This window comes from Pecten maximus, chromosome 4, assembly GCF_902652985.1.
Source record: "Pecten maximus chromosome 4, xPecMax1.1, whole genome shotgun sequence".
Lineage (NCBI taxonomy): Eukaryota > Metazoa > Mollusca > Bivalvia > Pectinida > Pectinidae > Pecten > Pecten maximus.
The window spans coordinates 37526996-37546270 of record NC_047018.1 but is presented as its reverse complement, the minus strand read 5'-3'; the positions used below and the strand labels follow the sequence as shown (position 1 = coordinate 37546270).

General features: G+C 35.4%; 1 protein-coding gene across 3 annotated transcripts in view; it reads left to right on the top strand.

The window, feature by feature from the left end:
* LOC117326006 (dystrobrevin beta-like) overlaps positions 1 to 19140 on the top strand; it is a 141490-nt gene extending 122350 nt beyond the window's left edge. For all 3 annotated transcript variants that reach the window (XM_033882561.1, XM_033882560.1, XM_033882559.1), the window contains 7 exons: positions 4737 to 4822; positions 10520 to 10727; positions 11394 to 11664; positions 16496 to 16549; positions 17219 to 17393; positions 17864 to 18011; positions 18450 to 19140. In XM_033882561.1, the coding sequence (XP_033738452.1) occupies positions 4737 to 4822; positions 10520 to 10727; positions 11394 to 11664; positions 16496 to 16549; positions 17219 to 17393; positions 17864 to 18011; positions 18450 to 18599 (1092 nt within the window). In that variant the 3' untranslated portion in view covers positions 18600 to 19140. The remainder of the gene's footprint in view (positions 1 to 4736; positions 4823 to 10519; positions 10728 to 11393; positions 11665 to 16495; positions 16550 to 17218; positions 17394 to 17863; positions 18012 to 18449) is intronic.
* Positions 19141 to 19275: the final 135 nt, after the last annotated feature.

Sequence of the window (19275 nt, the reverse complement as noted above, 5' to 3'; positions counted from 1 at the left end):
CATCATCAGTATTGGTCATCAGGCCTCATCATCAGTATTGGTCACCAGGCCTCGTCATCAGTATTGGTCACCAGGCCCCATCATCAGTATTGGTCAGCAGGCCTCATCATCAGTATTGGTCACCAGGCCTATCATCAGTATTGGTCAGTAGGCCTCATCATCAGTATTGGTCACCAGGCCTATCATCAGTATTGGTCACCAGGCCTCATCATAAACTTTGGTTGACATTGTTACCACAGACATGAAAAGCTCTCTAAGCTTGTTCTATTATCAGGGATGATGAGATTGGTGTAATTTGGTCCAGTGTTTTACATAATGACTTACAAATTACTGATGTCTGGACTTACAAGCTTCCGTCTAACCATGCTAACTAGTTTGAATATATAAGCTTCTGTCTGACCATGCCTATCATGACATACAAGCTCTTTGCTGATCATGAAGATATACAAGCATCTGTCTGACCTTGCTGGTCTCAATGATCTGCCCCATCTCATCCTGTCATCGCTGGCTAGCTTCATTAAATATTGATGGTCAAACAGGCTCATGCAAATTCTCTACAAGCTGATGGACTCTGGCGTTAAAGCAATACTCAGTTTATGCTAAACACAAATCGTTATACAATATTGGCATTTTACATTTCATTAAGCTGATGAAAAATATCATGTTTCTGAATATGGCTTTATTGAGTGACTCATTGATTATGTCAGGGATATGTCTAGAATATGTACTCATGTTGATTTGAAATTGCTGGACCATTTTGTAGATTATATTGATATGAGCTGGTTCCGGGTTCTCACCCATATATAGATCTATGTGTGACACGTTATATCGCATAACTAGCTTTTATTTTACTTTTTAATTCTATGTTTTAATATCACTGGTATTGCTGTACAAAGTTTTAAAGATCAATGGAAATGGTAAACCTGTGGAAATGAGAGGTGGTCAGTGAAAATGGTAAATATGTGGAAATAGAGATGGTCAATGAAAATGGTAAACCTGTAGAAATGAGAGACGGTCAATAGAAATGGTAAACCTGTGGAAATGAGAGACGGTCAATAGAAATGGTAAACCTGTGGAAATGAGAGTCGGTCAGTGAAAATGGTAAACCTGTAGAAATGAGAGTCGGGTCAGTGAAAATGGTAAACCTGTAGAAATGAAAGACTACATGTCAATAGAAATAGTAAATCTGTGGAAATAGAGAGTGTCAATGAAAATGGTAAACTTTTGGAAATCAAAGATGGTTAGTGAAAATGGTAAATCTGTGGAAATGAGAGACATGCAGTCAGTGAAAATGGTAAACCTGTAGAAATGAGAGACGGTCAATGAAATTGATCAACCTGAAGAAATGCAGTGCAGTGTCTATAACTTCAACAATGACTGTTTAACATGTCTACACAAGTCACTGAAGGAATACCTGTCTCTCACATAATTACTTCCCAACATCTTGGTACAATGTACCTAATTGTTTAACTAGGTAGACTTAAAAAAACCTGCAAAATGGTAACTGTTCTAACAAGACATGTGGTCCAAACCTACTATTGTACACTCACTAGCATTTCAAGGTGTGGCAATCTTGCTTTGCTGCCGTCACAAGAGATGATAGGACATTAATCTTTGATAGATTTACCAGCCATACCCCCTGTTTAATCGGGGGTGTTAAGTCTATCTATTCTGTATCAGATCTTTGATAGATTTACCAGCCATACCCCCTGTTTAATCGGGGGTGTTAAGTCGATCTATTCTGTATCAGGTCATGTATGCTGCTTAGGCGACATTGTGAGAATCGGTCGACGTTTTAATCAGAGCGATAGGCCACCAATCAATATTATCCCCCCATATTATAGTCATTAGAACTACCAATAACGGGAAACGCTTCTCACAAATAACCTCAAGATCACTCAAAACCAACCCATCTTTTACAAGCTGAACATTCATAGCTGTTCATTCCTGTAATTGTTCTTTTTACAAACACATATAACATTAGAATTTTTCGATTTAGAAAAAAATTACAACTTGAGAAGGTTGTTAATCACTTTGTAGTTTAGCTCAGCACTGGTGTGTATATTGAGTGGATCAGGGCGTCGAGGATATAAAAGCTTCGCTGGTAATCTATAACAGAATTTGATATATCACAACTAGTAAACGCCAGACTGTAATACGATACTCAATATCTAATGAAAGGGTACTCCACCATTTATTGTTTTCTGTGTCATAAAGTTAATTTTGGTATTTAACTTAAATAGTGTGTAAGGTCTAGGTAGAGTGATCAATAACTGTTGTAGTTAATATAGACACCGGTCCATCACTAGACACTTGTCTATCACTAGACACCGGTCCATCACTAGACACCGGTCCATCACTAGACACCGGTCCATCACTAGACACCGGTCCATCACTAGACACCGGTCCATCACTAGACACCGGTCCATCACTAGACACCGGTCCATCACTAGACACCGGTCCACCGGTCCATCACTAGACACCGGTCCATCACTAGACACCGGTCCACCGGTCCATCACTAGACACCGGTCCATCACTAGACACCGGTCCATCACTAGACACCGGTCCATCACTAGACACCGGTCTATCACTAGACATCGGTCCATCACTAGACACTGGTCCATCACTAGACACCGGTCAATCACTAGACACCGGTCCATCACTAGACACCAGTCTATCACTAGACACCGGTCCATCACTAGACACTGGTCCATCACTAGACACCAGTCTATCACTAGACACCGGTCCATCACTAGATACCAGTCTATCACTAGACACCGGTCTATCATTAGACACCGGTCTATCACTAGACATCGGTCCATCACAAGACATCAGTCCATCACTAGACACCGGTCTATCACAAGACACCGGTCCATCACAAGACTGGTCTGCTAATTTCAATAAAACCACTACAAATGGCTCAGAAGTCTTAGTAGGATGAAAATCCAAATTATTCAAATAGTTTACCAGGTAATAGTTAAAAGATATTCAATGTGTAAAATAAACTGATAATTGAAAGCAGGTTAAATGATACCCTTGTTTGAAGTTGGATTAAATTAGCTCAACACACATAGATAGATTTAGTTGAGTCAATGTGTAAGGTGAATTGAGTTAATTCATTGTGTAATTGAGGTGGATTTAGTTGACTCTTTGTGATGGTTGATTTAGTTGACACTGTGTGTGATTTTAGATTGAATTGATTCAATGTGTGATTTTAGATTTAAGTGATTCTGTGTGTGATTTTAGATTTAATTGATTCTGTGTGGTGGTGGATTTTGTTGACTCTGTGTGTGATCATAGATTTAGTTGATTCTGTGTGGTGGTGGATTTTGTTGACTCTGTGTGTGATCATAGATTTAGTTGATTTTGTGCGATTGTAGATATAATTGATTCAATCTGTGATGATTGGTTAACATTCCTGTGTATTTGACTCATTATATTGTCCCTGATTAATTCAGTATCATAATGACATGATTCAATATATTTTTGTGTAAATGATTACCCCTGTTGGGTGTAGTGATGTTTTATAGAGGTAGAAGGCATTAGACATTGTGACCACATCGGTTACAGACCTGACTGAACAGGACACCAGAGTTGGCTAAACCGGACATTGGACTCTATTGGGATACACAGTTGTATCTTTAATGAAGACATATTGTCTCCACTTATGGCTGTAGGAAAACTCTCTTACATCAGAACTTTGATGGCTGAACAGTTTCTACACAAGTGTGGCACGTGTCAGCTATTTTTAATGCCAAAGGTGTGATCAGATCCCTGTCTGACTCTGATGATAGAGGAGATAGATTCCACCTCTGTTGATGGACTTGCTGTCTCCTTTCATAAACTTGTCAGTATGTTACAATGTCTTATTCATATGTAGAGGGGGTGTGGTTCTCTTACCAACATTGCTGCACCTACCAAAATAAAAATACTGCATTCTGGGGCCCAGTAGTTCAAAAAGTGATTAGGCTCATCACATTTTAACAACATTTTTCAAATCCTGATATAGTAATTTCTGGTAGAACTAACTTGACAAAACTTTATAAAACTCTGTAATTCTTAATTCTCTTCCAACTGACATAATTTAAAGATGATATACTCATAAGTTTGGCAGTAAATGAGAAATGAAATGTTCACTAATCAAGTGATTAAGCTAATCACCTTTTGAACAACTTGGCCCTGATTTTTGTTCTGTTCATCATCATGTTATTAGGGCTACATATCGAAGATACATGCTGTTGCCCTGTAGTTCAGTCAATATGTTTGTCCATCTCTTCTGTTGTCATATGTCTCCTTGTCAATTCTTTTTTTATCCAATTTTTTTCTCGGAAACCCAACGCATCTCTACATAGTGATGGACTGTCATGTGTAGATACTCGGGATCACTTGGTGTCCAATCCAACACTATCAAGGTTATTGAGTCTTGAGTCAAAGACCAAAGGTCTTCATTTACATAAACTTCCAAAACATTAGTGTAACCAAGCTCCCTATTAGGGTCATACACACTGGACCTTGGTACCACATTCAACAATGTCACTGTTTCCATGGTTTTTTAAGGGCTTCATAGTCAGGCATAGAGCAAGACCCTTGATGGCCTGTCAGCATCGTAATAAGTTTTATTTTTTTTTGTAGGGGAATGGCTGGTTACCTGAATATTGTCCAATCTGAAGTAAGATATTTTTTATTTCTTTTTTTTTTTATGTATAAAATAATGTTTATGTATTGTATTTTGTAGGCAAGAAGTCCGACAGAGCTCAGCTTCAGTTTGGATGGCAGCAAGGCCCAAAGGGAGCTCATCTCTCAACTGGAGGCCAAAAACAGGTAGGCAATTCATATCTTTTGTTAGTTACAGTTTTTTTAAGGTTTGGTAATACAGGTCTTCTTAGTTTGGTAATACAGATCTTCTGTGGTTTAGTTATACAGATCTTCTGTAGTTTGGTAATACAGATCTTCTGTGGTTTGGTAATACAGATCTTCTATAGTTTGGTAATACAGATCTTCTGTGGTTTGGTAATACAGATCTGTGGTTGGGTAATACAGATCTTCTATAGTTTGGTAATACAGATCCTCTGTGGTTTGGTAATACAGATCTTCTATAGTTTGGTAATACAGATCCTCTGTGGTTTGGTAATACAGATCTTCTGTAGTTTGGTAATACAGATCTTCTTTAGTTTGGTAATACAGATCTTCTGTGGTTTGGTAATACAGATCTTCTGTGGTTGGGTAATGAAGATCTTCTTTAGTTTGGTAATACAGATCTTCTTAGTTTGGTAATACAGATCTTCTGTGGTTTAGTTATACAGATCTTCTGTAGTTTGGTAATACAGATCTTCTGTGGTTTGGTAATACAGATCTTCTATAGTTTGGTAATACAGATCTTCTGTGGTTTGGTAATACAGATCTTCTGTGGTTTGGTAATACAGATCTTCTGTGGTTTGGTAATACAGATCTTCTATAGTTTGGTAATACAGATCTTCTGTGGTTTGGTAATACAGATCTGTGGTTGGGTAATACAGATCTTCTATAGTTTGGTAATACAGATCCTCTGTGGTTTGGTAATACAGATCTTCTATAGTTTGGTAATACAGATCTTCTGTAGTTTGGTAATACAGATCTTCTTTAGTTTGGTAATACAGATCTTCTGTGGTTTGGTAATACAGATCTTCTGTGGTTGGGTAATGAAGATCTTCTTTAGTTTGGTAATACAGATCTTCTGTGGTTGGGTAATAAAGATCTTCTATAGTTTGGTAATACAGATCTTCTGTGGTTGGGTAATGAAGATCTTCTGTAGTTTGGTAATACAGATCTTCTGTATTTTGGTAATACCGATCTTCTGTGGTTGGGTAATGAAGATCTTCTATAGTTTGGTAATACAGATCCTCTGCGGTTTGGTAATACAGAACCTCTATGGTTTGGTAATACAGATCTTCTGTGGTTTGGTAATACAGATCTTCTGTAGTTTGGTAATACAGATCCTCTGTGGTTTGGTAATACAGATCTTCTGTGGTTTGGTAATACAGATCTTCTATGGTTTGGTAATACAGATCTTCTATGGTTTGGTAATACAGATCTTCTATGGTTTGGTAATACAGATCTTCTATGGTTTGGTAATACAGATCTCCTGTGGTTTGGTAATACAGATCCTCTGTGGTTTGGTAATACAGATCTTCTATGGTTTGGTAATACAGATCTTCTATGGTTTGGTAATACAGATCTTCTGTGGTTTGGTAATACAGATCTTCTATGGTTTGGTAATACAGATCTTCTATGGTTTGGTAATACAGATCTTCTGTGGTTTGGTAATACAGATTTTCTGTGGTTTGGTAATAAAGATCTTCTGTGGTTTGGTAATACAGATCTTCCGTGGTTTGGTTTTACAGATTTTCTATGGTTATTACAGATATGTGGTTTAGTAAACATTTATAGTAAGGATTTTAAAGAAATTCCTTAGATAAAAGTCAAGGTCACTGTTAGTTCTATAAATTGATCAGGAATATATTGTTAAAGATACTTTACTGAGGTTTCTCATGATTATAAACTATAGTAAGATAATGTGGGGATTTATTAGATTCTGGCAGACATGGTTCAAAGTTAAATTAAGGGTACAAAGATCACACTTGGTAATACTTGACAAATTTTAAAATACAAAGTTTGTGATCTTATGAACCCATCATTGGTATAGTTTACCATAGTATCATAATATAAGCAAGAGTTGTCAGATTAGACCAGCTTTCAGAGTAGGTTGAAATTCAGAATCAGTATTTCAAAAGTAGGTCAAAGGTAATGGTTAAGGTCAGAAGGTCTGCAAATGTACCAATGGAAAGATCTTGTCACAAGGAACACATTATACATATTCGTAGCATTTAAGTTGGTCAGGTAACACAGTTGTAACACACTCACCTTTCACTTAGAACGCCGGGGCTCCATTCCCCTATCAGAAAAGGTGTGGCAGTCATCTTCCTGACTAAGCAGGCTTAATTTCTCTGTGTATCCCTGGAACCTGTGATTAATATGAATGGATATAACATGTTTTGTGATTGCCGTGTTATGAATAAAAACTTGACATAAAAGACATAATTTGATATCGATATATATCACACTGGTTAAGCTCATGTTTAGAGACTGATCAATTGCTGGTTCTTTACTGACTTGTCAGTACTATATACGTCTGTAGTTTGGTAATACAAATCCACAATGGTTACCAACACATCCATCAGAGGTTTTTTTTTTGTTTTTTGTTTTGTTAATTTACTGTCTTAATCCAAGAAAATGGGCTCTGTGACTTCTCATCTACCTTAAAAGATCCTTCAGGAAACAGCAAAGAAGACAATTATACTGACACGGTAATTACTCCTCTCCCATGGAAATTTAACTTTTAGGGTTTCACTTGGTGCTGTATGCTGGCCATCAATTTACGCTATTGATTGTTCCTGAACTTTAGTATCCTCCGCCAAACATGGTCTCCAATCACTCTTCTAATGATTTAGGGGAAAGTTGGATTTTATGTAACATCTTAACAACTGGTTTAGAGGACTATTTTGTTTTATATAACATGTTAACTACTGGTTTAGGGGACTGTTTGGTTTTATATAACATGTTAACTACTGGTTTAGGGGACTGTTTGGTTTTATATAACATGTTAACTACTAGTTTAGAGGACTATTTTGGTTTATATAACATGTTAACTACTGGTTTAGAGGACTGTTTTGTTTTATATAACATGTTAACTACTGGTTTAGAGGACTGTTTGGTTTTATATTACATGTTAACTACTGGTTTAGAGGACTATTTTGGTTTTATATAACATCTTAACAACTGGTTTAGAGAACTGTTTGGTTTTATATAACATGTTAACTACTGGTTTAGAGGACTGTTTGGTTTTATATTACATGTTAACTACTGGTTTAGAGCACTGTTTGGTTTTATATAACATGTTAACTACTGGTTTAGAGGACTGTTTGGTTTTATATAACATGTTATAACTACTGGTTTAGAGGACTATTTTGTTTTATATAACATGTTAACTACTGGTTTAGAGGACTGTTTGGTTTTATATAACATGTTAACTACTGGTTTAGGGGACTGTTTTGTTTTATATAACATGTTAACTACTGGTTTAGAGGACTGTTTTGTTTTATATAACATGTTAACTACTGGTTTAGAGGACTGTTTTGTTTTATATAACATGTTAACTACTGGTTTAGGGGACTATTTTGTTTTATATAACATGTTAACTACTGGTTTAGGGGACTATTTTGTTTTATATAACATGTTAACTACTGGTTTAGAGGACTATTTTGTTTTATATAACATGTTAACTACTGGTTTAGGGGACTATTTGGTTTATATAACATGTTAACTACTGCTTTAGGGGACTATTTTGTTTTATATAACATGTTAACTACTGGTTTAGGGGACTATTTGGTTTTATATAACATGTTAACTACTGGTTTAGGGGACTATTTTGGTTTTATATAACATGTTAACTACTGGTTTAGGGGACTATTTTGTTTTATATAACATGTTAACTACTGGTTTAGGGGACTATTTTGGTTTTATATAACATGTTAACTACTGGTTTAGGGGACTATTTTGTTTTATATTACATGTTAACTACTGGTTTAGAGGACTGTTTTGGTTTATATAACATGTTAACTACTGGTTAAGAGGACTGTTTGGTTTTATATAACATGTTAACTACTGGTTTAGAGGACTGTTTGGTTTTATATAACATGTTAACTACTGGTTTAGAGGACTGTTTGGTTTTATATAACATGTTAACTACTGGTTTAGAGGACTGTTTGGTTTTATATAACATGTTAACTACTGGTTTAGAGGACTGTTTGGTTTTATATAACATGTTAACTACTGGTTTAGAGGACTGTTTGGTTTTATATAACATGTTAACTACTGGTTTAGAGGACTGTTTGGTTTTATATAACATGTTAACTTCTTGTTTAGAGGACTGTTTGGTTTTATATAACATGTTAACTACTGGTTTAGAGGACTGTTTGGTTTTATATAACATTTAAACTACTGGTTTAGAGGACTATTTTGGTTTATATAACATGTTAACTACTGGTTTAGAGGACTGTTTTGGTTTATATAACATGTTAACTACTGGTTTAGAGGACTGTTTTGGTTTATATAACATGTTAACTACTGGTTTAGAGGACTGTTTTGGTTTATATAACATGTTAACTACTGGTTTAGAGGACTGTTTGGTTTTATATAACATGTTAACTTCTTGTTTAGAGGACTGTTTGGTTTTATATAACATGTTAACTACTGGTTTAGGGGACTGTTTGGTTTTATATAACATGTTAACTACTGGTTTAGAGGACTGTTTTGGTTTATATAGCATGTTTACTTCTGGTTTAGAGGACTGTTTGGTTTTATATAACATGTTAACTACTGGTTTAGAGGACTGTTTTGGTTTATATAACATGTTAATACAGGTTTAGGGGACTGTTTGGTTTTATATAACATGTTAACTACTGGTTTAGGGGACTATTTTGTTTTATATAACATGTTAACTACTGGTTTAGAGGACTATTTTGGTTTATATAACATGTTAAAGTTCTACTGGTTTAGGGGACGGTTTGGTTTTATATAACATGTTAACTACTGGTTTAGGGGACTATTTTGTTTTATATAACATGTTAACTACTGGTTTAGGGGACTATTTTGTTTTATATAACATGTTAACTACTAGTTTAGAGGACTATTTTGGTTTATATAACATGTTAACTACTGGTTTAGAGGACTATTTTGGTTTATATAACATGTTAACTACTGGTTTAGAGGACTATTTTGGTTTATATAACATGTTAACTACTGGTTTAGAGGACTGTTTTGTTTTATATAACATGTTATAACTACTGGTTTAGGGGACTATTTTGGTTTATATAACATGTTAACTACTGGTTTAGAGGTCTGTTTTGGTTTATATAACATGTTAACTACTGGTTTAGGGGACTGTTTGGTAGGGAACAAACACTTTTGTTGTTAAATTCAGGTTTTTATTGGTCAGATGAACTTTTTTCAATTGAGAGTGCAAGAGATATTTTTCACAAAAGAAGCTAGTATTTGCATTGTGGCAACTTTGTCTACTTTTGCCTTGGATAACTCTGTCTGTAACTTTGCATAATGTTAAATGCAATGTTTAAATATAAAGTATTAAGTTATTACTCAATGATACTAGAACATAAACACTAACCAATGATTTTTGGTATCGAAAAATGCCAAAATTACCAAAATTGCACATGGTAGTGTGGGGGTGAACCTATTAAAATAACTACGTTCGGCAGGGTACCTGGAAAGAATTGGAAAAAAGAGTTCACTGGGTTTGGCGACTATTTGGTGTGCTGTTTAACTCTTGGTTTATACACCATTTTACAGACAAGTTGTTGGGAAAGATTTGAATGTTTTGAAAAAATTGTATGCGTACATTCTTTAATAGAAGCATGCTTTTGCTTAGCATTTGAATCATCAGTCGATATTTGTTTTCTATTAAAGGGAGATCATGCGAGAGATACAGAGATTGCGACTAGAACAGGAAGCTCATGCCAAAAGTACTGCCGATGCTCAATATAACCCAACTCTACTGGCTGAGCTACGGTTACTACGGCAACGGAAAGATGAGCTGGAGAATCGCATGCAGGCCCTCCAGGAAAGTCGGAAGGAGCTGATGCTACAGCTTGAGGGTCTCATGAAGTTACTCAAGGTAGGAACTCGGAAAGTTTGACAAAGTGAGACAGTGATTTTCTATTGGTATTTTAATTTTCTTCGTCATTTAATTATTATGTAGATAAGTATGAAAAATACACTTAATTCATTATTCAGTAGTCAGCCTGTCCATGCTTACATTTCCCTGAAATTTTCTCAGAAATATATTTCTAATATTTTACATGTTGAGGGAATGTTGCATATGGATGTAAAGTAGGGTATTTTTGTATCAATTCAAAGCTCTCAAGGTTGCTGGATCAAAAGTCAAGGTCAAATGCTCCATTTCTGTTGTAACACCCAGATCAGACTTACTATTGGGGTAGACCCACAACATGGTCATTTCTGGCCAGTCAGTATACCATAGTACACGTGTAGTTATATGTTTAGGTTTTGAATTCAGATAAAAATGAAAATAGCTATAATGCAATAATGAAAGTAATTGAAACCAGTAGACCATGTAAAATATTTTTTATTTCCAGGGTGTTATTCCCAATTCATAAGGTATTGAGTGAAGTAAATCAGACGTGTCTGAAAGGATACTCTGTTGTTTCTCATTCTTATTTCAAAGTTGACTGTACTCTTGTTTTAATATTAAAGTGAAATAGTGATGAATAGGAAGATTAAAGATGTTAATAGAACTACCCTTGACTTTCATATGTTTTAGAACCACCCTACCTCACCAAGATCCACTCCCAATGAGAGTCCTCGCTCTCAGACAGCCAGCCTCCCCCCTACGACATACCCTGGGCGGACCAGTGCCCCCACCACGCCTGCCATGGAGTCCTCCATGTTGTCTGGGGTAGGTGGGGACGTAAGACAAGCCTTCAGTCAGCCCAGCACTGTCACAAGTGTACGACATCTCAGGAATGACCTCCTTGTCGCTGCAGACTCCGTCACCAGTGCCATGTCCTCCCTCGTCAAGGAACTCAACTCAGGTAGGTCACTTCCAAGTCACCTGATATACAACAATGTAATACTGCCCCTATAACACTGTAGATAAGTCTATAAGAACATTATTAATACAGACCAATTGGATACATGTCATAATTATAGAGGATCAAGTTTCTGAAACAATTTTATTAAGGGTATATATATAGACATTTAACAATCTTGTAGTGTAGTAAAATGGAAATTGCCTAAAACTCTGTTGATGGTTAAGTATTTTACATATTCAGTTCAGAGTAAGTAGAGTTCACAAGTATGCTACAGGTTCAGATTCCTTGTATTGTAACAAGAGGCTCTGATACATTCTATGTAGTATAATACTACATAGCATTGAGATTACATATATCATGTACTGTATGATCAGTGATATTTCCTAACTCCTTGTATGGTAATGATATTGACTCAAACTCACTGTATCGTAATGATATTGACTCAAACTCACTGTATGTTAATGATATTGACTCAAACTCACTGTATGTTAATGATATTGACTCAAACTCACTGTATGTTAATGATATTGACTCAAACTCACTGTATGATCAGTGATATTTCCTAACTCCTTGTATGGTAATGATATTGACTCAAACTCACTGTATGGTAATGATATTGACTCAAACTCACTGTATGGTAATGATATTGACTCAAACTCACTGTATCGTAATGATATTGACTCAAACTCACTGTATGTTAATGATATTGACTCAAACTCACTGTATGTTAATGATATTGACTCAAACTCACTGTATGATCAGTGATATTTCCTAACTCCTTGTATGGTAATGATATTGACTCAAACTCACTGTATGGTAATGATATTGACTCAAACTCACTGTATGGTAATGATATTGACTCAAACTCACTGTATGTTAATGATATTGACTCAAACTCACTGTATGTTAATGATATTGACTCAAACTCACTGTATGTTAATGATATTTCCTAACTCCTTGTATGGTAATGATATTAACTCAAACTCACTGTATGGTAATTATATTAACTCAAACTCACTGTATGTTAATGATATTGACTCAAACTCACTGTATGTTAATGATATTGACTCAAACTCACTGTATGGTAATGATATTGACTCGAACTCACTGTATGGTAATGATATTGACTCGAACTTACTGTAAGGTTATGATATTGACTCAAACTCACTGTATGTTAATGATATTGACTCAATCTCACTGTATGGTAATGATATTGACTCAAACTCACTGTATGGTAATGATATTGACTCAAACTTACTGTATGGTAATGATATTGACTCAAACTTACTGTAAGGTTATGATATTGACTCAAACTCACTGTATGTTAATGATATTGACTCAAACTCACTGTATGGTAATGATATTGACTCAAACTTACTGTATGGTAATGATATTGACTCAAAACTCACTGTGTGGTAATGATATTGACTCAAAACTCACTGTATGTTAATGATATTGACTCAGACTCACTGTACGTTAATGATATTGACTCAAAACTCACTGTATGTTAATGATATTGACTCAGACTCACTGTATGTTAATGCTAACAATTTGTATTGACTCAAACTCACTGTATCGTAATGATATTAACTCAAACTCACTGTATGGTAATGATATTAACTCAAACTCACTGTACGTTAATGATATTGACTCAAAACTCACTGTATGTTAATGATATTGACTCAGACTCACTGTATGTTAATGATATTGACTCAGACTCACTGTATGATAATGATATTGACTCAAAACTCACTGTGTGGTAATGATATTGACTCAAACTCACTGTATGGTAATGATAATGACTAAAACTCACTGTATGGTAATGATATTGACTCAAACTCACTGTATGGTAATTATATAAGCTCACGCTCACTGTATGATATTGGTATACATGGCTCAAACACATGTACAATGATAATAGTGGATGCAGACTCCCTGTGCGGTAATGAAAGTAGATTAAAACTTTACTTCTCAGCAGTAAGAATTTATCGGTGAGGGTGAGATATCTTTGTGACCTTGCTTATTCCCGATTCACACCCAAGGTAACATCCATGTCTGTCTAGGGCAAGTTGATCTGATCAGACAGACAATATAAAAGGTTACCATTAATTTCAGAGTCGGATAACACTTCCCTGGAGGAGAATTGGTCGTCAGGTAACATAAACAAGAAAAAAGTGTTTGTTCCTCCAACGCATGGTGTGATTGGCAAAGTTTATGACTTGTCAGCAGTTAAACAAAGCAATCAGTGGTTTTGATTGAGTCACAACGTACATGTCGGCATGGAGGTAGACGGGGCTGCTGTTGGCTTGGTGTATACCATTAATTTTGTCTGGGCAGACAATTGGAAATGGAAACAGATAATGGGGGAGGGGTTATAGTATAGGAAGATACATAGACAAACTAAATTAAAGATACACTGTGTACATTGTAATTACAATCACATGAAGAAAACAGCCTCCAAATCTGTAGTCTATAGGTGTATTGATGTATTTGTCGTCAACATATTCCGTACATATATTACCTATTTCTTTATAAATACCTGGGATAGATTATTGAAACTACCTTCCGTCCATGGTTCCTCGTCTGTCCGTAAACAATCTTTCTTATTGCAATTACCTGAAATGTCCTGGATTGATAGTTCTCAAACTGCTCACATTCAATTTTAAGTCTAGTCTTGAAAACAGAATGGCCAACAGGCCGCCATTTTGGATTTTGACAGTGGTAGTTTGTTATCGCTGAGAAGGAATGTACTTGAAGGGTATTTCAAACTTCATGTGAATGTTCCTTTTGTTATCAAATTATTAAGGGGAAAAAGGAAAAGTAGAGTAAAGTTCAGTCTTACATAGGACCAATAAAGATCATTCAATGGTCGGCACCAATATCCCTCTGAAATCTCTTTTATTATTTCTGAAAACCAAATGCACTGATTTACAATTATAGCTTGTACAATTAGTTTGGAAGCTGAATTTGTATTGCAGTATAATTGTAGAATCTCTCAAATCGTAACATGTTACATCATCTGAATTTGATGTACTTCTCACCATAGTGACTTTCCAATGCTGCTGGCAAAGAAAGCAGGCAGGCTATTATTTTTTGCATAATTCATCTTGTGGTCGATGGAATTACTAATCTTGTTGACAGATGTCAGTCTGAGCTAACAGTTTATTGTCATAACACATCATACTCCTATCCATTGTATAAAGACTGTATATGTAGTGGAAAGGTTATTATTTTTCATGTCTGTGTATTATGCCTCAAAAAGGAAAAGGAAACTTAGTCTGTGTATTATACTTATAAAGTGAAAGTTATGCTTGGGACTGGACACAGTTGAACCTGAAACTTATGTCTGTGTATTACATTTCTTCAGGACTTTGTAATTTATACCTCTAAAATGAAAGTCTATCTAGGGCTTTGTATAATAGCTCTAAAATGAAAGTGAATCTTTAAGGGCTTTGTATAATACCTCTAAAATGAAAGTGAATCTAGGGCTTTGTATAATACCTCTAAAATGAAAGTGAATCTTTAAGGGCTTTGTATAATACCTCTAAAATGAAAGTGTATCTCGGGCTATGTATAATATCTCTTAAATGAAAGTGTATTTAGGGCTTTGTATAATACCTCTAAAATGAAGGTGTATCTAAGGCTTTGTATAATACCTCTTAAAGAAAAGTGATCTAGTGGTTTGTTTACCATCCTACATAGCTTTGAAAGTATTATTTACATAGCTTTAAAAAGAAAGTGATACAGTGTACTCTAGAGATCTGCTTATACATCAACACATTAATACGTTGTGATACTTATTACTGTGTAATTAAGTAAAACCTACCTGGCAACTGTCTTTATACATAGTGAACATCTGTCTACAAGCTGCTTTAAATCTGACACAAGCACATTTATCGTAAAACTATATACAAGTTCAAAGCTTCCAGTAACCCATCAAGCCTGAAGTGCCTTTTATAAACAGGACTTCCTGTATATAAATAATCACTTATTTTCTCACATGCCTCTAAATGAAGAGTGATTTAAAAAAAAATCATAACTCAGCACAGAAATGAAGCATGTGTTCAAGAAAGTGTGTAGGTTATTAGAATCACTGTTTTTCCCAGTAGAGTTGGTATAGATTTAGAATGGCGTACTGTATAGTTCGATCCCTTGATACATGATGCCTGAGAATGGCTGAATATGTTGCCTAACAATGGCCGTTATATATTGGTGGTACTGTAAAAAGATTTATTTTAAGGAGACTTAAATGTCTATGGAGAACAGTCCTATTTTTCCTTCTCTATCCTAAGCTTTGGCCTCCAGGGTCAGTCCTGTACTAACACAAAATGTTTTACGCTCTGCAAGGTTGTCTCCCTTGTTTTGTATAGAATTGTCTCCCTTGTTGTACCTGACAGTTTGCATAACCTTTCCTATAGCTTGGGTTACATTGTTTAATACAGCTGCTACAAATATATCTATTGGAGGGTTGAGGAGAAAATAAACTTAAATTTAGTAAAATAAAATTGGTTAGATTTATAAATGACAAAACTTTTATGGTATTTTGCTCTTGGCTTGAATAAAAAAAACTTAGCAATTGGTAACTGAACCTGAATAGTTGTTTTTGAGTCAGAATTTTTTATGAATGAATGGGTTTTTAGTGGCCATTTGTGTCTATAAGTTTACTCATAACAAATCATTTGTGAGGCCAACACTGGGAAGATTACATGTATATTAGAATTAGTGGTTAGTTACTTATTCCAGGATAAATAAGGTATACATACTGTATATATATATATATCAGAATTGTGGTGTGCTGTGGATATCTCACTGTAATCATTCTCCCTTACAGATACAAGTGCAAGTGATGAAGAAGAAGATGATGGACAGATCAGTGAAGCTGAAGGTTAGACATATAATGGGTGGACTTTATGTGTTTTTCACTTCCTGAGTTCATACATTACTATTAATAGAAGTCTCCCTTTTTTAAGGGGAAGGGGAAAATTTCTATTACTGAAAACAACTCGCCTGGGTCTCCTGCTTATATAGACCTACAACTGATGTATAAATGTGATTGATCATATAGATTTTAATCTCTTAAACATAACTTATTACGAAAGCAGAATGGTAGGAAAAGAATCCCTTATAAGATCAGTTCAATGGTACATAAAACATGTTTAAACTTTGAAAATCAATTTCAAAAATTAAATATAAGTGTTGATGTCAATTATATTTTAGTTTCATAGGGGTATGAAAACAAATTGTTTGCAATCTTTTGTAAGAATCTGCTACGCGGACAGTTTACAAACAATTTTTTTTCATGCCCCAATGAAACTAAAAAAAAAATGACATCAATGCTTGAATAAAAAAAGATTCCAATACACTGTTGTAACGGTAGATATGTGTTTGTAATTTAAGACAGGATTCATACAGTTAACAAACAATTTTTTTTATACTCCAATGAAACTAAAAAAAAATGACATCAATGCTTGAATAAAAAAAAATTCCAATACACTGTTGTATTGGTAGATATGTGTTTGTAATTTAAGACAGAGTTATCTCTCTTTGTTTGCAGCCAACCTGGTGGTGGCAGACAGCTATGTGATGCGGACTCAGGAGGAGCTTGATAACTGGCAACAGGAAGTACTGCGGAGGCTGGACCAGGAGCAGGACTTCATCTCACAGCTCCGGGCTCGTAGAGCCAAGAGTGCCAGCAGTAGTCGCAACCAAAGTGATACAGAAAATGACAAGTGAGTCAATAATATCATCAATAATTTGACCCTCTTGGAAAGTGTTTGAATAGGTGTCTCAGTTGGTGATTGTTTGCTAGTATTAAATTTCATACAATACCACTTGTCAAAATGGAATAGAAATAGAATGAATTTCAGGAATAGTTTCTGTAGTATGTGATTTAAACAGTTGTAAAAGTTCCATTTAGATCAAAGATACACAGAATTTGCATTACATGATACTGATAACAAAATGTTATTTCTACTTGAATTTTTCACTTCGTTGAACGTGAACTTCTATATACAAGCTTACTTTTACAGATGGCTGAAGTATGCTGATTTATATACTGGCTGAGGTAGTTTTACTGTTAGATAGCTCTCATTGAATGTTAATAATAAATTTGCATATGAAGATATTTGTATGTCAGTGTAATTACAAACAAATGAGTGGCTATGGTATCTATATAAATAAAGAATTTGTGTTGGTTCAGTTACATTCCAGAAAACTCGTTCCTCAACAGAACAGACGATGGAAGTGCCTTAGGTACTGATGATGCAGATTCCTACATCCGCACGGACGATGAGAGCTGTATCCGAACGGATGACGAGGATGCAGAGTTATACGACAACCATCCAAAGGTAGAACCTCATGTGTAATCTCAGTCCTGTATAGAGGACCAATTACATATATCTCATTAGTCCTTAAAAGCAATATTTTACGCAAGTTAGGTTTTCATATGATGCTTTTTATAAAAAATACACAAAAGCATCTACTATATAGATTTACAAGCATTGAAATCATACACATCACTTTACCATATTAACCCCCCCCCTTTTGACCCCAGAGCCTTCAGTTCCAATTCCCCAATGCACTATAACTAGACAGTGTTATTTTATATAGGCTGGAGGTATTCCCACAAAATATTGCATATCAAAACTGACTACAGGTGAGATATGTTGATACTGACAAAAGTTTAGGTACAGAACAGCCAGCAATTTTTAAGCTTGTCTAAAATGATAGCTTTTAATTTTTTCATTGTTCAGCAGAAGATTCCAGAATTACACTTTTTCTTACAGGAGTTACCGGGCCGTATGACATCCAGTGCGTACACAACAGACGAGGAGAGTTACCTTCAGTCCGACGCTGACTCCTACATCCGCACGGACGATGAGGACGGAGGAAACACTGACTGGGAAGAGTCTATGAAACGCTGGGTCAATCGCTGAACTTATCCTGGTCACCTAGCCAAGGGAATGGAGCAATATAAACAGAATAGCTTACTCCTTATCATAGGGAGAGAAGCAACCATACAGAACAGCTTACTTCTTATCATAGGGAAAGAAGCAATCATACAGAACAGCTTACTTATATTATATGGAGTGAAGCAACCATACAAAACAGCTTACATAATATTATAGGGAGTGAAGCAACTATTTAGAACAGCTTCCACTATATCATATTTGGAGTGAAATAAGTAATAGCTTTCTACTTCATGTGATGGGCAAATACATAGTTGAAATTCTCATGCTGGATTTTTCACAGTGGATGATATACATTGGTAGAGATTCATCTAGTGGACAGACTTATAGAGCAATATATCTCAACACAATTGTTATGACCTCATTATAGGGCTACAAATAGAACAACAACAACTGAAGGACATGTGCGACAGATACAGGTTATCTCCCTTGTCAGTAGATGTAATACATGGTTATCTCCCTTGTCAGTAGATGTGTGGCAGATACAGGTTATCTCCCTTGTCAGTAGATGTGTGGCAGATACAGGTTATCTCCCTTGTCAGTAGATTTGATACAAGGTTATCTCCTTTGTTAATAGATATGTGACAGATACAAGCTTATCTCCCCTGTCAGGAGATGTGTGACAGATACAAGGTTATCTCCC